The following is a 27,780-nucleotide window of genomic DNA, read 5'->3' on the forward strand; positions in this document are numbered from 1 at the left end:
TCATTAATGACACAGATGAAGGGATCAAGGGCACCCTCAGAAAATTTGCAGATGACACCAAGCTCAGAGGTGCAGATGAAACACGGGAAGGATAGGGCCATCGAGAAGGACCTGGACAAGCTTGAAAAGTTCACCCATGGCGATATCATTAAGTGCAAAGTGCTGCTCCTGGGTTGGGGCAACACCCAGTATCAGTCCAGGCTGCGGGATGAACAGATTGAGAGCAGCCCTACTGAGAAGGATGTCAGGGTGCTGGTGGATGAGAGGTTGGACATGAAGAGAGACCTCAACAAATTAGAGAACTGGGCAATCACCAACCATATCAAGTTCAACAGGGGCAAGTGCCAGATTCTGCACGTGGGACAGGGCAACCCTGGATGTATGGACAGACTGGGGAATGAGATGCTGGTCAATGGCAAGTTGAATATGAGTCAGCAGTGCCCTGGCAGCCAGGAGGACCAACCATGCCTTGGGGTGCATGAGGCACAGCATTGCCAGCCAGTTAAAGTGAGGTGATTTTCTGTCTTGGGGTGACTTTATGATACTGTATCCCCTATCATCTGCTTTATGCCCAGCCATGGGTCCTGTAGCTTTAAGCTAGGCCTGGGGAAAGGGGTAGGACCAGTGGAATTCTTTCAGCGAGGTTTTCACACATCCTCCCCTGGGTTCTCTCTCAGCTGTGTTGTCTAGCACAGATAGAGGACATCTTTGCTTTTTAGCTAGTTTCTTTTTTGTTAGCTGAGGCAAGAAGTTTTTTCCTGGGGCTGTGGCTTCTTCTTCTGGAACTGTTCAGCTCTGCTCTGGTCTGAAACACCAGAACATCTCCAGGAGCCCCACGATGCGGCCCAGAGGGGAGGCCCTGGGATGCCGCACCCCAGCTCCAGATCTTGGAAGAGCAAGAGAAGGGCTCTAAAAAATCCACCAGTTTTCTTCACAATGAGGTTTATTATCTAATATTATTAATTTTCTTTTTCGTGCCTGTGTGCACCCTGCTTATCAAATAAACAGGTTGGTGAAATAAACAAGGGCCAGGAGAATTCTTCTCCTGTTTAATGCCTTTATTAAAAGTGATCAGCTCAGGATTGGGTAGCTCGGCGGGGCTGCAGTCTCCCGTCATCTCTCCCAGGGCGACTCAGAGGAGGAGGATATGCACAGCTCTGTCCACCAGGGGCAGAGCTGGGGATCAGATCCTCTTGGGAGCCTTTAGGGCCTGCTGATCCCATCAGATGGTGCCCCTCCCATTCCGTCAGCTTGGTCTCACCGCCGGGGGTCAACTCTCGTGGTCAGGGCGAGAGGGTCCGAAGGTGTTCCGCGTCTCTGCAGGCTCAGCACTTGGCTCCTCACGTCCAGACATCACTCCAGTCTCTCAACTCTTAGGTGGCTCGTTGTTTTTGGGGTTTCTCCGTGGGTTTGGAGTCGGGGGTTCCGCAAAGCATTCTGGTCTTGGGAGTCACTTTGCATAACCCCCCCCCACACCCTCTCAGGTGTCTTCACTATTCTGAAAAAGGTAAAACTTAGCCTCGGGCAAGGTCCCCACCCAGGAGAAGGGCCATTACCTCGCCCCAGCCAGGGCTTTTACTAATACAAAAACAACCATTAACGACAACGACCCGTGATTACAATAACAAAGGCAGCAGCCCAGCAGTAGTGGTAACTTTTTCTCACAGAAAAAAATATTAACCGAATTTTTGTTCATAACAGTTGGGTTTTTTTCACTTTCCTCCAAGAAATTCCTTTCGAACCTGTGGAGGAGAGACTGCTGAAACTGGCCTTCCATTAGAGAACATATTAATCTCAGGACGTTTCCTCCTAATTTGTCTCAAACCGACACATTGTCCCAATCTGCTCTGCACTGGGGTGGCCTCACCTTGAGTCCTGGGGGCAGTTTTGGGCACAACAATATAAGATATAAAGCTAATAGAGAGTGTCCAAGGGAGGGCAACAAAGGTAGTGAAGGGCCTTGAGGGAAGCTGTATGAGGAGCAGCTGAGGTTACTTGGCTTGTTCAGCCTGGAGGAGACCTGAGGTCAGACCTCATTGCAGTCTACAACTTTCTCATGAGGGGGGGAAGAGGGGCAGGTACTGATCTCTCTGTGGAGACCTGGCCTGAAGTTGTGTCAGGGGAGGTTTAGGTTAGATATTAGAAAAAGATTCTTCCCCCAGAGGGTGGTTGGGCACTGGAATGGACTCCCCAGGGAAGTGGTCACAGCACCAAGCCTGACAGAGTTCAAGAAGCATTTGGACAATACTCTTGGGCACATGGTGTGACTCTTGGGGATGATGCTGTGCAAGGCCAGGAGGTGGACTTGATGATCCTTGTGGGTCCCATCCAACTCAGCATATTGTGTGATAAGTATTCCTATGAGCCAGCAATGTCCACTTGCAGCCCAGGAACCCCCTGTGTCCTGGGCTGCATCCAAAGCAGCATGGGCAGCAGGGTGAGGGAGGAGATTCTGCCTCTCTGCTCTGCTTTGGTGAGACCCCACCTACAGAGCTGCCTCCAGCTCTGGGTCCCCAGCACAGGAAGGACATCAATCTTGGATGCCATGTGGCTGCCACCATCTCGGCATGGCCTGCAGTGAACTTTGCCTGCCTGTCTGCCCTTAGCCAGCTGTGCCACAAGCAGAAGGGCAGGGGCAGTGGCAACAGCTTCTCCTTCCTGGCACCCTGCATGAAAAGAAGCGCTGAATGGCACCGGTGGCATGGCGGCTGGCACCGCCCACACAGTCACAGCAGGAACCATGTGGCTAGCAGTGGAAACATGGTAACCAATTCCCTGATGCTGAACCTAGACAAAATCAACTTGTCAGCGCTGTAAGACCCTGCAGGAATCATTGAACTGACCAAATTTGTTGGCAGTGGTACTTCCGAGCACTAGTTTTTTCTTCCTAGTCGGAGAAAAGAGGAGGAAGTGAGGACATGTGGAGAAAACCAACATGGTGACACCAAGGTCGATGAAAAGAAAGAGTGGGAGGAGGTGGTCCGAGCATCAGAGCTGAGATTCTTTTGCAAGCCATGGTGAAGACTATAATAAAACAGTCTCCCTGTAATCCATGAAGTTCATGGGGGGATGCAGAGATCCACTCACAGCCCGTGGGAAAAGGTGCTTACGCCAGAGTGGGTGCATGCTAAAATAACTGTAATCCAGTGAGAGACCCGAACAGAGAGAGAGGGCCTTTGCTTCCAGAGATAGAGAAAAGGGATCCTTGTTTTCAAACTAGAGCAGCTCATCCTTAAAAAGCTACACCCCATGGACTAAATGACCCATGCCATGCAGTTTTGGGAAGACTGTTTTGCCCATGGGAGGGACTCACGTTACAGTGGGTCAGGTGGGACTGCTGCTCATGAAATTAAAACCATGCTAGAGGAATTCACAGAAAACTCTCCCATGGGAAGGACCCCACAGATAACAGAAAAAAGACTCCTTTCCCTAAGCAAACTGAAGAAAGATTTTGAGTGAAGAACTGACCAAAACCCCCATGACCTGTCTCCCTGTGCTCTCAGTGGGAAGGAGGAAGGGGCTGGGGAAAAAAAGGTGCTTAAAGGCTTATCTTACTTCTCATTATCTTCCTCTGACTCTGTTAATAATAAATTTACTTAATACCTTCAAGTTTGAGCCTGTTTTGCCCTTAAAGTGTTTTCTCCTAATCCTTATCTCAAGTCATGAAGCCTTTGTTATGATTTCCATGAGTACCTGATATTTTAACCAATATCAAATCATGACAATTACATATTAGGAAGAAATTCTTCCCTGAGAGGGTGATGAGGCACTGGAACAGGTTGCCCAGAGAAGCTGTGGCTGCCCCATCCCTGGAAGTGTTCGAGGCCAGGTTGGACAGGGCTCTGAGCAACCTGGTGTAGTGGAAGGTGCCCCTGCCCCTGGCAGGGGGAATGGAACTAGGTGATCTTTAAGGTCCCTTCCAACCCAGGCCATTCTATCATTGTATGATAGTGCTGCCTGGGCAGAAAATCTGGTTGTGGAAGTACATCACATAGATGTTCATGTACTTAAAAGTCAGGCCACCAAAGAACATTGGAACAACCAGCAGGTGGATCAGGGTGCTGGGATTGAAGTAGCTCAGGTCAATTTGGATTGGCAACATAAGGGGAAGAGATGCAACTTTTAGTTGCAGGAGTCAACTTGCCCATGGACACTATCACGCAGGTTATCCATGAATGTGAAACATGCACTGCAATCAAGCAGGGCCAAGTGGTTAAAGCCTCTGTGATATGGAGGACAATGGCTGAAATATAAGTATGGAGAGGCCTGGCAGATTGACTATATCACACTCCCCCAAAGCCATGACAGCAAGCACTGTGTGTTTACAATGCTGGAGGCAACCACAGGATGGCTGGAAATATACCTTGTGCCCCATGGCACTGCCCAGAATACTGTCTTGGGCCTTGAAAAGCAAGTCTTATGGCCAAATGCCACATCAGAAAACTGAGTCAGATAACAAGACTAATTTCTGAAACAACCTCATAGACATTTGGGCCAAAGAACATAGCACTGAGTGGGCATATCACATTCCCTATCATGCACCAACCTCTAAAAACATTGAACAACATAATGGACTGTTAAAGATGACACTGAGAGCAATGGCTGGTGGGACCTTCAAACACTGGAATACACATTTAACAAAAGGCATCTGGATAGTCAACACCAGAGGATCTGCCAAGCAGGCTGTCCCTGCCCAATCAAAACTTTTATGTACTGTAGAAGGGGATAGTTCCTGTAGTGCACATTAAAAAACAAGCTGGGGAAAACAGTCTGGGTTATTCCTGCATGTACGTAGCTGTCGTCTAGGGTTAAACCACACCACCTCCTACACTGTTTCCTCTCCCCTGCATTGTATTTTCAGCAGACATCTGGTAAGTTGAAGTCCCCTGCAAGAACAAAGGGTAATTAATGTATGTGAGACTTCTCCCAACTGCTTAGAGTGGTAGTGTGCACTTCAGGAGGACCCAGAGTATCTTAAAATGTGTTCAGAGGTATTGCTGTGTATTTCTGGAAAGAAAGTCGCTAACCAAGCTTTTCATATATCTTTATCACAAATAAAGAAAAGTTTCCAGACATTTATTTCTGGAATTGTACACCAGGTATTAAAGTACAACAAATAGAAAATAATGCTAAAAAAAATAAAAATCAGTGTTTATGTACAAATATTAAAACCAATGCAACAACAGCGAATTCCTCTTGAACATCTGATATTAAATTCATGTCCCGATTGTCACGAAATTTGTTGTTATGCACAAGGTACTTTGAATAACTGGAATCTGCTTTATTCAGAGGACTATAACCATACCTTCTGTATTTTACAATTGATAGTATTTTCTTTCTTCCAACGAAAAATAGGAATAAAAAAATAGTAACCTTGTCATTATTTTATAAATTACTGTATTTAGTTTCCCATCTGTAGACAATGTGCTTGTAAGTGCTGGGCAAATAGTGTCCCTGTTGGTCAGTTTATACATTAGTTTACATTCAAAGTTGAAATACTTACCTAAAGACTTTGGTTAAATTAAGTACTATCATTATGTTCTACTTGATCTGAAGTTTTCGGACATTTTTGATCCTCAATTTTTAAAGTTAAAAACAGGAAACAATTACACAATTCATTGACCTAATAGTACACAATTTAGTACTTTGACCATGGCCAGAGGAAAACTAAACCTTTAAAAACCTAACATGAGAAGATGACATATGAGTAACCAAAGTAAAAGTATTGCTAGAATCACAGCACCAAGTTACACTTCTAAATGAATCAGCTATCCCCTTCGGATTCCCTGTACATTAAAAGGATACATTTACCAACACTGCAATTTCCCGTTATGGATTTTTGGTTTGTTTGCATGAAAAACAAGTATAGCAGAAGACAAAGAATTCATCACAGTTTGTTATAAGAATTGTGCTTCACCATCAAACAACCAAGGCAATATAATTTCTTCATATGGTTGCAATTCAGTTGTTTTCATACTGACTTTCAAAAGACAATTCTTTTAATAAAAAGTAACAAGTTCTCCATTTTAAACGTTTCAACTGAGAGAAAAACAATTAAGTCCAGCTTCTAAATGAAAAATTCAATAAATAGCTCTCTTACATGGATAAAGTTATTGTGGTACAAATTTATGAATGTCACATCAAGCATGCACAAAAATGTTACTATACACACAAGTAGTCAGAAAATATTGAAATAGATATCTAAAAAGATATGAACAATTACATATTTACAAATTCTTGCAAATTATTGCCTCATTTTAACAAGGAATTAAAAGTAAACAATAACAGCTAGCTAGCCAACAAGCTAAATAAGATCGACATTTAAAAATCTATTAGACTAGCTGAAATTAATTTTTCTCCCATAATTTTCTGAATTTTGGTCAAAAGTCTTTATTAAATAACTAAAGTGTCCATTCAACTTGCTGACAACCCAAGTCTTAGACAAGTATTTGTCTACATTAAGAGCCCAGCAATGCATAGATAAATTTAATATATTACAGCATCAGCTAATGAGAATGGGCAGGTTCATTTAAACACAACTGTTATAAACATTCAGTCATCTTTGTGTAATGATTTTTATACAGACCAGCCACTCACTGTAAACCCATAGACCTGAATGTATAACAATGAAGGATTATGATCAGTATTTTACAAAATTACATAAAATATGTTGATTCATAAAGAAAAACAAGGTACACAGTTCAGCAAAAAACACAGCAGCAAGAAGCTGACAACTTGGCCAAAAATGTCAGAATACAACACAGGGCCAAGTCTATCCATTATTTATTGTGTACTTACTAGAATTCCATATTTCAGATGCATAAGATAAGAAGATAAGAACTGATTACAAAATTATCTTTACTTTTGGCCACTGTGATAAACTAATTTGTTTTAATATGATAAATGTGCTATTGCATAAATGCTTTACTCTTCATTGCAGTGCTGTAAAGAAAACTCCATACACTGCATCCATAACTCAGGATGTCAATGCAATTCACAGTAAGCATAATAAAAATACCCTCTTCCCTTTCAAATATTAAGGTCACTACTTTCTAATTACTCAGCATAACCTTGAAGCAACTAGTACAAATATCAACAATTCAAGCCTAATCACTTCAATAATCAAAACAAGTTTGTGGCAATTAAATTTGTAATATGATCAATGCAAAGAAAAAGTATGGAGGGAAAGGGGCAATCCTACTGATGTTCTCCCACAAGAATTAGAGCTAACATTTTAATGAAAACTTAATGAATGGCTAAATTGCACTCAATGGTCAAAATAAAAATCTATTGAGTTTAAATAGTTGCTTTTACGGGAGACATTTTTACTCATCCTTTTCTATTTGATCAAAAGTAGTGAAGTGCTATTTTTGAGCTAATGACTTGCTAAACAAATAAATGCAATCCACACTGAAGAAAAACTTTCAAATACATACTTCAAGGTTCTACTACTTCTATATAAACTAGATAGACCCTCCAAACTGTAACACATTGAACCGCAGTGCTCCAAACAATTTGTCTTCTAAAATACAGACTGTTTAGTGGTAAATCCTAAGGTGTGCAGACTGTAGCTTTATACATCAGCTGTCTTAGGAAAGTTAAGTTACACAGATGCATTAATCTTTAAAGTTGTGGACAAAACTAATTTGAATACAATAGCCTAAAATATATCTGTTTAAGCCAGTAAGTTTAAAGTACACAGATACCTCTGGCAGCATAATTACTTCTGTGTAAGGTAGCCACAGCCTATAATTTTGCAACAGCCTCCGAGTGTAGGTCTTCATAATTTATTCATGCTATGTCCCTTGTGCTAGCTTCCACCAAGATGAAATTGCTGTTTTTTTTTAAACTGAAGTGCTCTAGTTTAGTATCACATGAGAGAAGGTTCCATTTAAAAAACATCCTTGTATGTTTGTGCAGTTTAAGTTAAAGAAATCCATCCCTGCCTTTATAAGAAAAAAAAAATTAAAATAAAATGCTACATTGAGCAGGGATCAGGAACGGTACCTGTAAACACTGTTATTACACTGCATCCATTATGGCAAAAGTAACTTTGACTAAAAAGCCACTCTGATCAGTTCAGAATTTCTGTGCTGGTTTTGAAATGGTGGCCTCTCTCTACAGGCTTTAAAATAAATTTGAAGCAGAGCCTAAAGCTGAACCACAGAGTTCTCTTAGTTCCAAACTCTGCCAAACATTTACACAATTATGGACTGAAAAAAGAAATTACTCTTGGTAAATCAAGATATAGTTCTATACATAAAAAGACATCACTGATGTCAAAGTTCAAACTTCCAGTGAAAGATTAAGCAAACCTGATAGTTCCCATCAAGTTTACTACTACTGCATAAAGTACCCATTCTTTAGTTTTCCACAGTCATTCTGAGTGAAGGGCAGTATGTTGGTGAAGAGTATGGGTATTTATAAAACCATTTGTCTCATTTGCAGATAGACTGCTGAAGTCAGCCACTGAAACAGCCATTTTGGCACTGGCAATATGGTGTGTGTGGTTCTCAAAGTCCACACCAAGGTTATTTACAGAGACATCATTCATGAAAGATTCTGGGACAGCAATTCCCATTTTCAGTCTCTTTGCAGGTCTTTCTGTCTCCTCACTGCACATGTTCCCTGGGTTTAACTCCGAGTGATAAAAGCCAGTCTCAAATAAATTAAAACAATCATTTTCACCACTGCTAGGCAAGTTAAGCAATTCTTCTGTTCCAACAGGCACATGATTAACTACCGGTGCTCGGGGTAAGCTGTCCATAGGAGGGAAGGCATCATCCAGGCAGTTCACAGCCGAAGTATGACAGACAGTAGCTACAGTGTTTGTCAGTGCTGGAAAACAGAAGAACATAAAATGTAAATGAAACAGTTGTTTATATAGTTACAACAAAATGTTTGTGGGTTTCCTTTGTTTTTTTTTCCCTTGATTTACCTGTCAACTCATTGGCAGTGATAGAGTTCAGAATGCTTAGCTGTTGATCAGGAATACTTTCTGTTCGAGTATTAGATGTTAAGGCTGAAGAATGTACTGCTCCACCAAGAGCTTCTGCTTCATCTACCAAATGATCCATGTAGTCCCTTTAAGAATATGGCATTCATAATAGGTTATTTAACAGGAAAACAAGGCCTAAAAATGAAGATGGATTTATTCTCAGTTGTCATAGCCACTGCAGCTTTACACTGCAATGATGGGAAGAAAAACTTATCTTTTACATTTACAATTTGCAACAGAAAACATATTCCAGGGACATTTTACTTACGTAACTCCAGGATGATGGTTATACCTCTTCTTTCCAAATCTTGTTTGCTGAGCAAAGTAATCATAACGTTCTGACTTTTTCCACATGTAATAGAAAGCCACACACTCAGCAACTGTTCTGGTTCTTACCTAAAAGAAGGCAAGAAGAATTGACAAGATAAATGCAAAGCATTATGTTTTGTCATCTCCCCAGTCCCTATATTCCTGCAATATTGTCCCTTTTACTGTTCTAGTATCTGTAACAAACAAATTCAATCAGATTACCTGAAAAAGAGATCTAGAGTTTTAAATTTCTTTATAGAGAGGGTGGTCAAAGACTGGAATGGGCTTCCTAGAGAGATGGTCAATGCCTCAGCACGTCATTGTTTAAGAGGCATTTGGACAATTCCCTTAGAAACATGCTGGAACTTTTGACAAGCCATGAAGCAGTCAAGCAGTTGGACTAGATGATTGTTGTAGGTCCCATCCAACTGAAACAGTATATTCTATTCTAAATAATTACTACATCTGTTCTATTGTATGCATTATTGTTGTTTAGGTTTGGTTTTTTAAACTAGACTGAAACTGTATCTACATCTGAAGCATTAAAATTAATAACTTACATAGCGATTTTTTAAACTATGGGACAGACTCTGTTAAGAAGTAAAACACTAAGCAACTGAATGACCCAACAGAAGTGAAGCAGAAAAGACATTGGGTATTTGGAAAATTCTGGTCCATAGTGACAGACCAACTCATTTGCTTCGTAGCACTTTGGAAAAAAATATTTTAAAATTATTTATTTGTATCGCTGGTGAATTACTGTTTACGGGTAAGGTCCATTTAAAAATTGAACCCCCCAGATATTTAGCATTGGACAGGTTAAGCTAAGTGTTGAACAGGATTAACTGACTGTTGTTGAACAGCAACCACAACCCTATAAAGTTTACCTAAAATACAACAAAAGCACCAGTCTCCTAAAGAAAAGACTTGTGGTTTAACCCCCACCAGCAACTAAGCACTGCAGAGCTGCTTGCTCATTTCCCCCATCCAGTGGGATGGGGGGGGAAGAATTAGAAGGGCAAAAGCAAGAAAACTCATGGGTTGAGATAAAGACAGTTTACTAATTAAAAAAAAAAAATTGCTAAAAAAGAGGAAGATAAAACCCAAGAAAAACAAGCAATGCATAAAAACCCAACTGTTCACCATCAACCAATTGATGCCCAGCCAGTTCTCAAGCCACAGCAGCCCCCACCCACCAATCTTCACCCCCCAGTTTGATTACGAGCAGGATGTCATTTGGTCTGGAACACCCCCCTGTTAGTTGGGGTCAGCTGTCCCAGCTGTGTCCCCTCCCAACTCCTTGTGCACACCCAGCCTCCTCACTGGCAGGATAGTCTGAGGAAAAATGGATAGACTCTACATAAGCTCTGCTCAGCAATAACTAAAACATTAGTGTCTTATCAACACTGTTTCCAGCACAAGTCCAAAGCGTAGCCCATACTAGCTACTATAAAAAAAACTAACTCTATCCCAGTCACAACCAGTATGAAACCTCAAGGTGGTATCAAAACATACAGAACATGTACAGAAAATTTGGAAACACACATACTGGTAACTGTACCAAATGGTACATTTACTTAATAAAAAAAAAAAGCCCAATTCCTAATCTTCAGGCACAGAGGAGTTAATCAGAAGCAATTCAGATCAAGATTAGAACTCCTTTGTTGGTCAGAAACCAGAGTACTGATGGATGACTACACTTTCTGAGAACGCAAAGAGCTAAGCCCGTTTCCGTAGAATTACATCTTCTGAGTGACAAAAATAATTAAAGATGTATTTTCCCCTCTCACAGACATGGTATGAAAATAATACACCTCTAGGAGAGGCAGACATTTAATGTAAATTTTAACATAAATGCATATATGGAAGCAATATCAACATGACTTGATTTCAAAGATAATATGACTCATGTTGCAACACCTACTTTTCTAATGGCATCAAAGGCAAAATCATCATGGAATCACCAAGTCGATTTTAATATGTTGGCTCTTATTTCACTCTTTTGCATAGCTTCTGAAAAAGCATTGCTTTTACAAACATTCAGCATCATATAATCTACCAATTCTTCCATTTAACTGTAAAATACTAACCTTGTTTTTCTGTATGAGATGAAAGTCTTTCCCATAAATCAGAAGTGCATGTTCAAAGCTTCTGCATTCTTCTTCTGTCCATGCTGTCATCTCTTCTAGACAATTACAAAAGTAGCATGATAAACTTATTTTCACTCACTAATCTTTGTGTTGCTAATGCCTGAACATCCAAACACACTCTAAAAAAAATGCAACTGTTTAATTATTTTGACCCATGTTCTTTCCTCTAATGTAAAGATATCCTACCTGAAATCTAGTATTCCTGCTTATAAAGACTTATAAAAGAGTCTAATCTGATTACTGAAGTATTTCACCCTGGAGGGCAAAGGACATTCAAAAGACTTTATTTGTTATTTCTTAGGAAGTTTGTCATAAAAAAAAAACCCAAGATTTGTTAACATCATTATTTTTCTGAATATTCCCTCTTGCATCAGATACAAACAGTGACGGTTGGAACAAAAGAGTGAAGGAACAACCTCTGACTTTTTAAAAACAGAAGTGAATTTTAGCTTCACAAACAAAACAAAACACACTACAAAGGAATAAAAGCTTTAAAACAAAGTAGCTCAAACTATTTGAGTAGGTCAGTTTTGTCTCAAGTATTGTTGCTTCCCTATCTTGATTATGGCTTTGTGTCTATATATAATAAAGGAGGGATATTTCAGGCATCTTACATTCATAGTAGTGATCTGGTTAGTTGTCCTTTAAAGCCAATGAGGGTGGAGAACAAAAACCAACCAACAATCACATCTCAAAGCATTTCTGGAAGCAGACACTGGAACAAAGACCTTGCTCCTTTCAGATGAAAGTGATAATCATTCCACTACAAGTCCATTAATTTTGTACTCCTTACTACAGAATTCTCAAGCTTCAAAGAGGAGATCCACATGTAAAGTCTCACTGTTATGAAATTATCTTGCTTATTGTTCCCTTCACTTTGATCTTCGATACTTAAGCTTTCAGAGTACCTAACTCAGAAATATTTAATTTCCCCTTGGATTCAGGTCTGAGTAAGGAATGTCTGCCAGAATACAAACTTATACCAGGGCTCATAGGCCATTTCTGCTTTATGGAACATGTGTCAAACTACAGGACAAATAACTCTTTGCTAAATTATACACTGATTTTTATTTAAGGGAATAAAAAAGTTAGGGACAAACAAAATTGTTTTCCACTGTAAACTCAAGCAAAACTCTCCACACTCTACCATAGATCTAGATGATTATACAGTAGAACAAAGTATAGGGTTGACATAGCACAATGTTAGCACAGTGATGAAGAGTGGGGCTCACTCATATTATCAGCTATGTTCTGATTCTCGTATAAATGTCATTAGTTTATAATTGATCATTATCTCAAAAAGGTACTGTAATGTGGGGGAGAACTGCCTTATGGGAGCAAAATTGCAACTCCCCCCCTTCTCCTTCGTCTGTATCATTCTTAAAATCAAAAAAAAAACCGAAAAAAGAAGGAAAGGAAAGATGTAAAATTTGATCCTGCAACCTTTATACAAATTGCAAACTTCTCTAGCAGACATCTCCATCTGATCAACAGTCAGATTATACCTAATCTGAGTTATATACCTAGTGGGAATTATTGAAAAACATCTGAAAGACAACGCAGTCATCAATCACAGACATCGTGGCCAGCACTGCTTCATGAGAGGAAAGTCCTGGTTATCAAATCTGATTTCCTTTTATGACAAGGTTACCCATCTAGTTGATCAAAGGAAGCCACTTGATATAATCTTTTTTTATTCCATCAAGCTTCTGATACTCTCTCCCAAGATCCTTCTGAACAAAATGTCCAGCCCACAGCTGGATAAACACGTAATGCGATGGGTGAGCAACTGGCTCATGGTTGGGCACAAAGGGTTATAGTGAATGGGGTGTCATCAGACTGGCCACCTGTCACTAATGGGGTTCCACAGGGCTCCATCTTAGGCCCTATGCTCTTCAACACCTTCATTAATGACTTGAACACAGGACTGGAAGGGATGCTAAGTAAGTTTGCAGATGATACAAAACTGTAAGGAGCTGTTGACTCCTTTGAGGGCAGAAAGGCCCTGCAGAGAGACCTTGACCAATTAGAGAACTGGGCAATCACCAACCGTATCAAATTCAACAAGGGCAAGTCCTGGAATGTGCACCTGGGATGGGGCAACCCTGGATGTACGGACAGACTGGGGAATGAGATGCTGGAAAGCAGTGCTGCGGAAAGGGACCTGCAGGTTCTGGTCAATGGCAAGTTGAATATGAGTCAGCAGTGCCCTGGCAGCCAGGAGGACCAACTGTGTCCTGGAGTGCATCAGGCACAGCATTGCCAGCCAGTCAAAGTGAGGTGATTGTCCCAATCTGCTCTGCACTGGGGTGGCCTCACCTCGAGTCCTGGGGACAGTTATGGGCACCACAATATAAGAAAGATATAAAGCTATTAGAGAGTGTCCAAAGGAGATCAACAAAGATGGTGAAGGGCCTTGAGGGAAGCCATATGAGGAACAGCTGAGGTCACTTGGCTTGTTCAGCCTGGAGAAGAGGAGACTGAGGTCAGACCTCATTGCAGTCTACAACTTCTTTGTGAGGGGAAGAGGAGGGGGAGGTAGTGATCTCTTTTCTGGTGACCAGTGACAGAACCCAAGGGAATGGTCTGAAGTTGTATCAGGGGAGGTCTGGGCTGGATATTAGGAAAAGGTTCTTCACCCAGAGGGTGGTCGGGCCCTGGAACAGGCTCCCAAGGGAATGCTCATGGCCCCAAGGCTGCCAGAACTCAAGGAGCATTTGGTTGGATTTTTGGGGTGTCCTGTGTAGGGCCAGGAGTTGGACTTTGATGATCCGTGTGGGTCTTCCAATTCAGCATATTCTATGATTCTATGAGTAATCTGTGCTAAAGACATCATGGAAAGGGATGTGCTTATTAATCTGAATCTTACTCATGTGTTTTCTACTCCCTCAAAAGACATATTTCTTAAAAAGAAGATACTCTCTCTTACCCTGAGATGCCTTTCCATTTGAGCAGTATCTCTCAGTTGCCTCTTTAACATTATGGCTACTTTTGAGTAGTTCATATAGTGCCTATAAAATAGAAGTAGTCTTTAGAAAGAGTTAAAGTTTCCAAATATCCTATATAAATTTCTGAAACAAGCCTTTCAGTGAACATATCTAATGTAAAAAGAGGTTATATCTTTATACAGGATGAAAATGTTCAAATAATCAAAAGCAAAACCATCCAAATATTAAGGCAAGGTTTAATTAAGGAAATGTAAAATATTATATGCAATAATTAGAAAAGCAGGATTTGTCAACATCATGCCAATTTGAAACATAATAGATCACACTGCCAACATTCAAATACTCAATTTTAAGCACATGTTTAAAACTACAAATAAGATCCTGACCCCAGTAGCATCCAATTAAAAAAAATATTGCTGCCTTTATAATACAAGGCAGAGAAAGAGAACACATTATTTACAAAGCAATGTGCCACAAATGGAACAGGATATAAAATATACTTGTTCATTGTCACGTGTATGTAGTCCTTCAGGAATTCTGCCAATCATATTTTCATTTCCTGCTCTTAAGGAGGTTTCAAAAAGGTATTCTTTAACTTTATTTTCTGAGATCACATCAGGTTTCCAAAGTAAATGGTCTTCATTTTCATAGGCTGTTAAAACAGAATTAATTTATGGCAAGTGTGACACTTTTAAGGCTAGAACATAAAAGGCTATTTCATAAAGAACAGGAATACAGAAGTAATAAAATCAAGCACTGTCATGCCACTTTCAAATTGCAGCTCATTTTTTCCCCAAAAAGCCTTAGTTTAGAGAGAGACTGCAGTGTGGTATGGTGAAGAGATTCAGATTCCATGAGGATGAGATAAGGGACTGGCTCTTGAGAAAGAATCTCTACAGAGGACCACGTTGTTGACAGGTAGATGATTCAAGTCAAAATATGCATATATATTAATCTTAATATAAAAAAAAACTAGCAAAATCACTCTGTTTTATTCAAATGTTTACAACAAATAAGCTATAGTTTACAATAAAAGGTGTACTTTAAAATTTCAAATACTGCATATAAAATAAAAAAAGAGGTGGCAGCTAACTGGTCATTTTCAACTAAAATTTGCTAAAACTTACTTAGCAGAATGGAAATCTAGGTCTAAATGTGGTAATTTCTTTTAGCATTCACTAACAACTGAATGTTGTTATCAACTATTTTACAAGCAATCAGGATGTATAGTCCTCCTTCATAGTATACTGAAATCATATGTGCACCTCTTAAGTAGCTTATTTGAAATATATTGGAAATATTCAAGAGTTGGCCTGAACCCTTGTCTATGCACACACACATTTAAACTCTAGATTAAACTAAATCCTTTACTCTGATCAATAGATGTGTTTACACATAATGCTTTATGTACTCTCTTGGCAATATAAATTAGAGTTATTAAATTCTAACACACCCAAGTATAATGGCAGTTCCACTAGAAGAGATGAAGAAGATTCTCAAATGTCTCATATAACTGCAGGAAAGAATATTAAGCTAAGATGAAGAATAAAATTGCATCTCCTCCTAAAGTTCTGTTATGACTTAAGAACACTGAAAGTTTTCAAACAGACATATTACAAGTGTAAGGTTTATAGAAGAGCAGAATTGCTTTCTAGCACAATTTCAGTACCTGGGACTTCACAGCAGAAATATAAGCCCCTGTTTGCCATCACAAGCTCTTCAGGAAGTACAAAAAGAGGCTTCTACCGAATCTTCCACCCTCTCCAAGCATTGCTGAGCTCAGCTTCAATCTCTATTATCAACCAAGACAACCCAACACTTTTCTCTGGAATCCATACCTGATATTCTCAAGAGGAACTCCTCAGACTCTCCCATCTGGGAGACCTCTTTGCTCCTGGCTACGCCACTGAACAATACTCTCTCTGGTTCTCTCTTGCACCAGCTTGTTCCAGAGAAAGTTGTCAGATTAATGCGTTCCTGATCATCCTCTGGTTATTGGCCCTTCTCTAGTTCTTGACCAAGGAGAAGTCAAGATGTGTAAATAGTAAAAGGACTATTCAGATAAAACTGGTTTTCACTCTTCTGTTTCTTACAACCAGTAAGCATCATGCCCAAATCATAGAAAATAGAAAACTTCCATAGATTTCTTAAGCAACACAAGAGATGTTAATTTGCTAATGCTTCCAGCCAGTGAAGGTTTCTAAAGGTACCATATAAAACTCTACTAAATAAAGTTATTTCTTCTACTTGGGCACAATTTCAGTTTTTAACCTAAATTTACACAGCAATAACATCATACTTAAAACATTTTTTTTTTTTTAAAGACAAGGTATATTGAGATCTACATCTTCTACTCATGCTATGGAAAATTCAAATAGTTCATTGTTTTGTTTTTCATAACCATTTTGTAACCCACAGTGCTTTACTTGCTAAAAAAGAAGCAAAGAAAAATACTGAAGATCTTCAATGCAAAATTACATGTTCATAGCCTAGTTATGATATCCTGATGAAAATATTTACTTCTTGACCCAGTTTGTTGCCTCCTAATATTGCTAGATACTTCAGAATTAACACTGTAACCCACCCTCCTATGTCTTCTCAAAAATATTCTCTCAAAGTTGTAGAGTCACACTTTTAAGATATAATTATGTGGTTGTATTACTTCAGTTGACTAGGGGTTTTCTGGTTGGTTGGTTTGGTTTTTTTAACTAAGTCATTGAATTTATCTTATAAATTTCAATAACATTTTCCCATCAGCTGCTATGTATAAATATAAGTACTAAAACAGAATAACTTACCCTTTTCATTATTACTGTATCTGCCGAGGTAAGGTGGAATTTCAGCCTGATACTGTAAACCAACCTTTATTTCCTGAAGATGTAACAAAAATCATAAGGGTATTAATATTCTGTGCATGGAAGCATTACAAAGTCCATTAACATGGGATTTTGCAGATAATTTCAGAATTAAGGTACTATGTTAGATATGTACTATAAATTTTAATGCATTTTTTTAAGTTTTCTTAACTATTTCTTTTTCTTAAGATATAGTTATTACCTTTCTCAAATCTTCAGATGAATTACCATTGTCTGCCTCTATGTCTTCACCATCTGATTCCTTATCTCCATCACACGTAGTGTTTGCTTCAGACACAGATAAATTGGCTTTAGCTAGGAAGAATTTTCAGTTCAAACACAGATATTCTTTACTTTTTAAAGGAGCCCTGCTTTTATTCTGGAAGACACTCATCACCAGTCTGTTGCTCTACATTTCTATCAAACTAGAATGAAGTCAGAAAGCATTGGTGCTTGCATATTGCAGAACTGAAACATTTACCATTATTGCAACTAAGACAATATTTCTAACAGTCAAAAGGAAATTAGATCATTTTTCTTCATTGATTTTCTTCAATAAATGCTTACACCTTATAGAAAAGGTATGAGAAAAACAAAACTTCCAGGGCTATGACTTAACCATGGGTTAATCACAAAGAAAGTTGAAGGTAAGTCTATTACCTACTGAAGCCTTTCATCTGAAGTTTTAATTGACATTCAAAACATTCCTTTAAACAAGGCTACCTCAGCAAGGACTAAAGATATAGTACATATACTAGAAGCAGATTAAGCAAAAGAGAACAAAAGACTGCTTACTCCTCTGAAATATTTTTTTCCTTAGGAGGAAATACAGCAGAGCACTCCAAGTAATTCAAATACAGTACTCCACAGAATAACTCATATTTTAGAATTTGGAACTCTGTGGTTCTGGGTTCTGAAGTAATTATATATTTTTTTTTTAATTTTATCCCCAGCAGAATGGAATCTATAGTTCTGATAAGAGCTATTACATATTCTCAACTTTCAGTAATAACATGTTCATAAATAGGGTTTTAATTTTAGCTTCATCACAACTAAATAGAATCGTCAACATCAAAGACAATATCCAAGATGATAGACTGAGGCTCTTCTTCTGTAGTCATTACTAGAATCACCAGTCTATCTCTTTTTGCTGTTAGAAAGAGGCAAGAAGCTAACATGAATGCATGAAACAGCAATATGCCTGGATAATAATATGCAATTACTTTTTCCAATGAATCCAAATTTAAGAAAATGGCCTGTGTTAAACATGCTTATCTTAAAATTGAATGTTATTTTAAGATAAATGGACAGGGATGAGGAAAAAAAAAGAGGGAACTGTCAACAGCACAGAAAACTGACATTCCCCTCGCTGACATGGTGGATATTTGATGCTAAAATGCCCAATCAAAAGTTCTAATAGAGAAACAGCAACATTCTGATAGAAAAACCACAATAGCTGAAAGCAAAGATGACTGTTTCTTAATCCTGAGTAAAATGAAGGGGCTAATAATTCTTTCCATAAAGTTGCCACACTTTCAGTGTCATAATCATTAACAGTTCACAAGCAATGCTTAAGTGCCAGCAAGATTGGAGTTTGCTTAAAAAATTATAATGCCCTTTTTAAAAGTTTTTTATATCTCTCTCAAAAATGCCTTACATTACACAATCAGCAGCATGCAAAGGGCTACAATTGCTGATGATTGAGACAGCACGTGCCCTTTATCATCCCCTTTCTCTAGAGGGATGAAGTTCCCCGGGAAAATGTCAAAATACTTGCCAAATTAAAATTGTGATAAAAATCCTCCACACTGTCTATTGCAGTTCATTTGTTCACTGGTGTACTTGAGTTGGAGCAATGAGGAATATCTTGTCAAGGTTGGATAATTGAACCAATGGTTCTTGGATCTTTCCCATAATAGTTCCAGGGGTAGTGAAATTTTGGTGGTCATGGGTTCATAGGCCCCATCCCATATAAAAACATGGGCTCATGAACTCCTATGGAAAATCATTGAATATGTGAAGGGAAATAATCACAAAGAAACCAAATTCCAGTTCACATCCATAGGCTGAATAGAGGAGTCACTGGCTTAAAAGTAGCAGCAAAAATTTTAGTAGAGAAACACTAATTTAAAAGAACAGGTTACATATTATTGCCATTCACCAATGCACAGAAAATTACCAAGAGTGTTCCTTGACACACATTAACTATTACTTATGAAAAGCTACTGTAGTTTTAGAAAAATTGTGCTTGTGCTTTGAGCACCATATTAAATATAGGTCTTTTAGGTAATCAATAATACCAACCAAAGACAATATTCATGTACAACATCCTGCAAAGCACTGTTTCTCAATCCCACTCTGCAATTCTGATATTTTAAACTAGAAAGCTATATAGTTTATAATATATGGTAAGACTTTATGAGTACTATTATAAAATTAGGTTTCCTACATCTTAATGGCCGAGGAAAGAAGTCAGTAGCCTCATGTGAAGTAACTGATGGCGTCAAGTCATCAGCAGAGGACTGCGTTTCTTCATCATCACCTGACAAGAGGTCTTTAGCTATTTCCTCCTGTATCATTAAAATAAAAAAAAACCAAAACTTCAGACAGACTACTAAATATAAACTGGTGAGCATTTAGATTCAGCAAATTGTAAGTCTCATTCATTAAAATGAATTATTTTACCATAAGCAATTTTAGTAGACTGTTAACTATTAAAAAGCTAATCCACTCCTAATTCTCAAAACAAATATAACCATTCATTTCAGAGTTGAACACGGAGGTTTATTTCCCCCTAGTCTTCTATTAAAATAAATGCACAAGTAGTAACCCCTGCATGCATCAAATCTCAGATGCTCATCCAACTGCTTTAAAATAAAAAAGTGAGTGGAAACATTTTAAATTCTGTCATTCTTTACATCAGATACCCCTTAAATTCGAGGGGGGGGGTCTAATGGGTGAACAAACCAAAACCAAAAGCCAGGCACTTTCATAGATTTTTTCTGAGAATTACAGATAACTGACAAAAGATAATAAAGTGGGGGGGGCGGGGGGCAAGAACACGCCTCCTCCACTACCAGACATGCTTGAGCCCCTCTATAGTGATTAGGGAGGCAAAGAACTGTATTAGACAAGAAGCCAAGTACATTTCTGTAGCCTCAACACAATGGTGACTCCTAATGAGAATCAGATGTGCAAAGCCATCATTATACTATACTTTCTGTGGAGTTCATAATTTCATCATACATATGGAAATTAAAAAAAAAAGACATGTACTTACTACCTACAGATTTTATAATACAAACTACTAGTTGCATGCCTTATAGCCAACAATCAGATTCATCTCAGAATTCAAAGTTAGCCTGTGAATCATAAAAACTGTAGTTTTGTGTTTCTATATTCAACAATGCGATACATATAGTAATTGCACAGAAAACAATCTCTCTCACCCCCCAAATATGAGATTTTTTATAAATTATATGCATTTGAAAGAAACATTCCAAAGCACCCAGTAGTGCACTTTTCAAGTAATCCACAAATGTTTGATACATGACATGTATGTTTGAAGCCAGAATTATTATTTCTGGACATTGCATACATTAAAATAAAATACAGAAATTGTCAGAAAAAAATCCCACTTCTATAAAATAAAAAAAAAATCTATTTAAAGTTATTTGAATGTGTTTTAGAAGAACCACTACCTTATTCATTTCTCAATTGTAATAATATAATGCCACTAAAGTTGCTATGCATTTGTGTGATAATTATAATTAAATCCAGATCCTAAATATCTTTGAAAAAGAATTAAAAGTACAATCACAAAATCATTTAGGTTGGAAAAGACCTTTAAGGTCATTGAGTCCAACCATAAACCTAACACTGTCAAGTCCACCACTAGTACAGTAACTCTTAATTGTATGTTGAAATTGACAAAGATATGTATTTCATAACATCAAGAGACAGTGAAATATAAGTTAAGGTCACACGGATTTCTACTTTTAAACTGTAATACAAGGGAAAACAGTTCTGACTTACTTTATCTAGAGTCATATCTGGAAGCTCATCTGCAAGTTCACTTGGAGAGCTATCCACACTGGAACCAGCCATAACTGGAATTGTGGGTTCATAGCCATAAAATGCCAGCAAATCTTCCAACGGCATGTTTCCTTCCTAATACAAGATTTACAAACATTTCAACATATTGCCAAATACTTGTAAACAGTTCAGGCCTAAAAGGATAAGACATATTTTGAAAAACAAAAGTAAAAAACAAACAAGAAAAATTTAATTGAAAGCAGGAATCTTGATTAAAAATCTAAAATATTTTCAGGCATGAGACTGAAATAATTCATAACTGTGTCTCTTGGCATATAATGAAGTCACATTAAACTATTGAAGAAAACCATTTAGTGGATGAAACTAAAGAGCAATTATTAAAATTTGCTCCTTATCTGATTCACACTGTAGAACATGATTTGCCTATATTTCTTCAAGACAGAAGATAGACTAGGAACATTAACAATGCCCTTACAAGAAATGCCGAAAAACCTGAAAACTTTAGTCCTACATAGTTACAGCTGCAAAGTGTCCAAAACACCACAGAAATAAACCAATGTAGCAATCTTTTATCCCTCCTTTCCATCTTCTGCACAATACATTTTATAATTACTGTAGAGAAGGTGGTGTAGTTTAACCCCAAGCAGTAACTAAGTACCACACAGCTACTCACTCACTCCTCCCCAGTGTGGAGATGAGAAATGAAATGGTAAAAGTGAGAAAGAAACTCATGAGTTGAGATAGACAGTCTAATCTTTAAAAATAAACTTTTTTTTTTTTTAATGCAAGGAAAATAGGAGAAAAAAGAACCACAACAAGACAAAGAAAGAGGTATATAAAACCCAAGAAAGATAAATAATCCAAATGAAAACAATTGCTTACCACCAACCAATGCCCAGCTAATCCCCGAGCAGTAGCTTCCCACCACCATTCAGCCACTTGGTTTGTTTGATCATGGCATACATTTAACATTCATGGATAACCTCTGCAGTGGCATTAAGTCAAGTCGACCTCTCATTCATGAGCCCATTTGTATGCTACATCCCTTCCTATATATCCTGATGTGCCATGGGCCCATCAAGCTATAAATAGGTCACCCTTCTGTTCCCAGTCCAGATCCACCTGAGTCACTTCAATCCCAGCAGCCTGATCTACCTGCTTATTGTTTCAATGTTCTTCAGTGGCCTGACTCTTGAGTACATGAGCATCTACATGACATACCTTCACAATCAGGTTCTCTGCCCAAGCAGCAATATCTTGCCACAGTGCAACAGCCCAGATGGGTTTACCTCTGCACTGCCAGTTATCCTGCTTCCATCGTTGCAACCACCCCCACAGGACATTTACCACCATCCCTGAGTCAGTGCAGAGATAAAAGTATTGGCCATTTTTCTTGTTCAGCAATATTTGTAGCCAGCTGGATGGCTTTCACCTCTGCAAACTGACTCGATTCACCTTCTCCTTCGGCAGTTTCCACAACTTGTCATGTAGGACTCCACATGGCAGCTTTCCAACTTTGATGTTTTCCTACAACATGACAGGATCCATCTGTAAACAGGGCATATTGCTTTTTATTTTCTGGTAGTTTATTATATAGTGGAGATTCTTGAGCCCGAGTCACCTCCTTTGGCAACACTGAAGTTCTGACCAGTTCACAATCACTTTTAGAATTCCTGGGCGGTTGGGGTTTCTCATTCAAACCCACTGTATGATCAGTGCAACCCACTTACTCCACGTAGCATCAGTTGCATGATGTGTAAAGGGGACCCTGCCTTTGAACATCCAGCCCAACACAGGAAATTGAGGTGCCAAAAGGAGCTGTGCATCAGTACCAACTACTTCTGAAGCTGCTTGAACTCCTTCATATACTGCTAATATTTCTTTTTGAGGCTGCCTCTTCTGATTTGTTCTCCTGCTCCCTGTTAGGAGAAGCTTCTTCATCTCTTACTAAACAAGTTGACTTCTGCTTCCATTGTTTCTGCCTCTTTGGAATAGCCAGGGCATCTTTTTCTTTCACCCCATATATTCTATCACTTCATCAGGATTCCACACTTCTTCAGGAGTGAAGTTTCACACCATTGGAGGTGTAAACCTTTCTAGACACCTGTTCATATTCCCCAATATACATGCCTTGCCACTCATAACCACACTGCTAAAGGTCCTGGGTCATATTCCTAAATAGCTTGTTAACCTCATGAAAAGCTGAAGTAATATTCCTAAGAAATACAAATAGAAGCATTTAGACTACTCAAGGATGTTCAAGATACTAAAGAGTTATTGTAACAAGGGAGAAAACATGACAAAAGGTGGTGGTGAAGGTGCCATTCTGTATTACCTCCACAAAAAAAAATCTCTCAGAGGAAGAAGTATAATTGTTGTCTCCATGAGATGGTACCTGAAGTACATTAATCTTTAGTACAGAGCCCAAATACCAGATTAAGCTCAAGGCCAGTATTTTAATAATAAATCTTGCAGGCAAAACATCACTAAGCACTACAGAACAGTAGCAAACTGCAAAATCCAACACCAATCTTGAACACGTACAGCAAAAAAAGAGAGGATGGCATAGACCAGACAAGCTAATGTCAAGAACAGAAAAATCAATATAATGACCAGCAAATGTTAACAGATGTAAATTCTTCCTAATGTTATGGTCAAATCTGTTAACTCAAACCATTTGTGCCCTGTTGTGTCTTAACCCTGGATGGCAACTAAACACTACAGAGCCGCTCCCTCCCTCCCCCATGGGATGGGGGGAAGAGAATTGGATAAGTGAAAAAGAAACTTGTGTGTTAAAATAAAGACAGTTTAATGTTTAATTAGACATAATTTTTTTTTAATTATAAGGAAAAGAAAAAATAAAAAGAGGGGGGAAGTAAAACCCAAGAAACACAAGTTATCCAAATGAAAACAATTGCTCACCATGAACTGACCAATGCCCAGCCAGTCCCTGAGCAGCAGGGCAGTGTGAGAAACAGAAAAGGCCTTGGCTCTGTGTAAGCTTTGTTCCACAATAACTACATCAGTGTGTTATCAACACTGTTTAAGCACAAATCCAAAGCATAGCCTCATACTAATTACTATCAAGAAAATTAACTCTCCCAGACAAGACCAGTACAGAAAGTAATAGGAGAAAACCAGCTAATGATACAGAAGCAAAAATCAAGAGAAAGGCTTAGTTTATAACTTCTTTTTTCCAACAGCTTTTGATCAAACTATTTGACTAAATATCATCATACTTGCATCCTAACACATTTAATAAACTGTGGAAATTTTCTTTAGTTACCTGATTCAAGTTATCAAATAATTAGGAATATTTTCCAATAATTTATACCTTTAAAAGTTATAGTACCTTAAAAATTTTCTTGTTGAACTTATACACTGATTAAGCTACTTGTTTTCTTTAATCAACTAAGGTCTTAGTCCTGCAAAGATTTTTCACAATGGGTAAATGCAAATTCATGTACAAGTCTTTCCAGGATTGGGACATAAAGTACTAAAGTATTTAAGATGAGTGGCTCTGAGTTCTTTTTCCTTATTTTATAGAAGCAATAAGATAATTTTATGGAGTACCAACTCCATTTCAACCACCGGACTTGCAAGCTGCTTTGCTATTATAATTGCAAGTTCATAATTAGCAAAAATATAACTGTAAAAGGTAGCAAGGCAAAACCAAAACAAACAAAACCCCCAGAAGTTAAGAAAATTTGTTTTTAAATGGACTACAAAAGCACAGCCTCCTATTTAATGCTAAAAATTACACTGGAAGTCTGTTGATCAAAATCTGCAGTTATGCTGGGTGGTCTAAGTCGGTCACTGAATGGTAATGCAAGCAGCATCAGTTTCTGGCTATTTAGCATTCAGCAGGCATTTAAAATGGGTGATGCACTGACACAGATGAACAAAAGGTAGAAACAGAAAAAACATGTAATTAAAGAATGTAAAAAGGAATAGGAAAAGCCAAGGAGCACACTGGTTATTTTGTACACCCAGCAAATGCCAAACTGATGAAACTGAGATACAGAACTACAATTTATGTAGCAAATGAACGTGAAAAATGTGTAAAACGGGACTGCGCTTCCAGATTGGAAAACCAAAAACTGACCAACAGAATGAAACACAGCTAGCTGTCACTTAATGTACAATTGAAATTTATTTCCAACTTATAAAACTTAGAAGTGATAAGTGATATTAGATAATAAGACTTTAAAATCTGCTTCAGTAATTTCTTTTCCGAAGTGAAAAAGTTATTAAATGAAAAAGACCAATCTGAACTTAACACTAATAACTTTGAGAAGCTAATGTCAGCCTTCTTGTGAAGAAGCACTGCTACGTCCTAACCAAACCTGATATTTTTTTTCTTTAAAAGTAAAAAAACAACTCCAAAGGTACTTTGCAGAAAATTGTATTATGCTATACAAACTAAAGAACAGGTGGAGTGTTGTCTTCACTAAAAAGCTACAACATATATGGACATTTAGGAGAGAGCAAGTCACTCTTACCTTTTCTAAATCTTCAATTTCAGAGCTGAAATTTTTGTTTTCTTCCATCATTTCCTCCTCTTCATCAAGAGTTCGTTCATCATCATAATCATGTACCAGCATTTCAGCAGAAGGGTCAAAGTCATGATCCTCAGAGGATAAAGAGCCAACTATCAAAAAACCCTAATTTGAGTAATTTTTTTTCTATACCAACATATGAAATTACAACACAGAAAAAAAAGAGGTTGCATGAGTCTTTACATACATAGTTAGAACTCTCAATGGAATAAATGGAACAAATTGTTAACTACCTGACAAATTCAACTATTTTAGCTGGCCTTCCCTTTTTGTATTGTAATAGGTGCAGTTTTCTCTCTTGCAGTATAGAGTACTTGGGAAAAGTATCTAAACTACTGAAACAGAGTTTCAGAAAGTACAATAACAAATTAATATTTTACTGAATAAAAGCTTGTTTTAAAGATCCTGGAAATCATCATTAAAGTATAACATCCACATGTCACAAGATTTCAGATGCTGCAAGACACTGATTTATAGACTCAGATTCCATTTATATTATTTTTATGGTAACTAGCATAGCTTTTTACTGATTAACAGCTAACTTAGGTTGCAAACCAGTTTCCTAACAACAGCAAAATAAGCAGCAAGACTCACTTCAGATTAGTCTCACAGATGAGATCTTTTATTAAAACTAATTTTATTCTTAGTAATTGATCTAAAAGAGAACAAACATAGCAGTTTCAAGAAATATAGAGGGAAATATACCAGAAATAACAAAACATTTCTAATAGATCACAGTAACAAGTCATTATGACAGCTCTGTGGTCCAACAGACACTTTTTCATTACCCAAGAGGATACTCATAAGTCATAAAAAAGTACTGTTGTTATTTTGAATGCATTTGTTAGAAAGCACTATATTCAACAAGTTTTTAAGATGCAAATATTCTGTACAGCAATGTCAGTGTTCTACAATGAAAATTACTGAAATGCAGGGTTGTTTTGTTTTTCAGTGTTCACTTTCTTAAGACTGTCATGATGGAGGAAAAAACAGACTAGGATATTTCTCTTTCACCCCTGGTTTCCCCTTCTAGTTCTTACATACTAGAGCTCAGCCAGTGCCAAGAGCAGGTACATAGAAGCAAATGCATTTCCCAAATATTGTTCAGGAGTAGCCCTGCTGATGTTAAATAGGCTTCCTTGTGTAAATATTCCAAAGAACCTTAACAGTAGTTAAAACCTTAACAATTACATATCATTATAATTTAAAATGTTTTCTGATATTATCAAGAAATCAAAAATTTATACAACCCTGCAATTAGCAGCAGCAGAAGTGATCTCTCTCCAGGCTACATGGCTTTACTGAGATGCTGTCTTAAAAATACTACAAAATTTTATTTTCATCTTGGGTTCTGAGCAGCCAATTACTAACTGTGACCAGAGGTAAGGAAAGAACTCCCCAGAGCACACCTTCTCTTAAAAATCAGGCAGGCAGTTAGTTACATGAAGTATTAGGACAGCTACGAGGTAACAGAAGGTAAGTAAGGGAAGGAGGAGGAAGGAGAGAACAGCATGTAGGCAGCAGGCTAGGTACTGGGGCAGAAGGTGGGTAAAGACGAACCTGGGCTCGAACTCCCAAAGGAAGCCTGCAGGGAGAGAAAAGAGTGAGGTGAGACACGGGCTCCATCCAACCCAGCAGCAGGTAGGGAGTCTCCATTTCATGCCCCCTCCCATCCCTTCCCCCCCGGACCTGTTCCCTTCCCCCGCCAGCCCCCGCCCTACTCGCCCCTCCATCGTGTTCACCCTCTCCTATCCCTCCTTCTCTCGCTCGTTCCCTGCCTGTCTCTCTCTTTTTTTCCTCCTCCCCTGGCAAAAGTCCCCCAAGGAGCCTCGCCTGACCCGACACTCCCACTCCTTCCGACCCCGGCGGAACATGACAGTGGCAGGCAGAGAGAGCCGGACTAGC

At 38.4% G+C, this 27,780-nt stretch overlaps 1 protein-coding gene across 2 annotated transcripts; it reads right to left on the reverse strand.

The window, feature by feature from the left end:
• Positions 1-5,101: 5,101 nt before the first annotated feature.
• On the reverse strand, positions 5,102-27,457 carry LOC132086127 (mesoderm induction early response protein 3-like). 2 transcript variants are annotated; one of them, XM_059491597.1, is made up of 12 exons: positions 27,436-27,457; positions 25,819-25,967; positions 21,296-21,430; positions 19,710-19,830; positions 17,463-17,548; positions 17,204-17,276; positions 14,906-15,057; positions 14,387-14,468; positions 11,398-11,489; positions 9,267-9,394; positions 8,939-9,084; positions 5,102-8,838 (listed from the first exon to the last, which is right to left on the reverse strand). In XM_059491597.1, exons 2-12 carry the CDS (start codon positions 25,918-25,920, stop codon positions 8,378-8,380), a joined length of 1,578 nt encoding a protein of 525 aa, XP_059347580.1. In that variant the 5' UTR covers positions 25,921-25,967; positions 27,436-27,457; the 3' UTR covers positions 5,102-8,377. The 2 variants fall into 2 exon arrangements, with proteins under 2 accessions (XP_059347580.1, XP_059347579.1); XM_059491596.1 differs by having other exon boundaries at positions 11,398-11,492.
• Between the last annotated feature and the right edge of the window lie 323 nt (positions 27,458-27,780).

This window comes from Ammospiza nelsoni, chromosome W (genome assembly GCF_027579445.1).
Source record: "Ammospiza nelsoni isolate bAmmNel1 chromosome W, bAmmNel1.pri, whole genome shotgun sequence".
NCBI classification, from domain to species: Eukaryota; Metazoa; Chordata; class Aves; order Passeriformes; family Passerellidae; genus Ammospiza; species Ammospiza nelsoni.

What these genes read in the sequence shown, in the direction of transcription:
- LOC132086127 (XM_059491596.1), bottom strand. Translation starts at nt 25,920, where the DNA reads ATGCTGGTACATGATTATGATGATGAACGAACTCTTGATGAAGAGGAG. An exon ending in CATCTGAAGATTTGAGAAAG is followed by an intron (nt 17,277 to 17,462) that starts GTAATAACTATA and finishes TTACATCTTCAG; the next exon opens with GAAATAAAGGTTGGTTTACA. An exon ending in ATCTCATACAGAAAAACAAG is followed by an intron (nt 9,395 to 11,397) that starts GTTAGTATTTTA and finishes GCCTTCTTTTAG; the next exon opens with GTAAGAACCAGAACAGTTGC.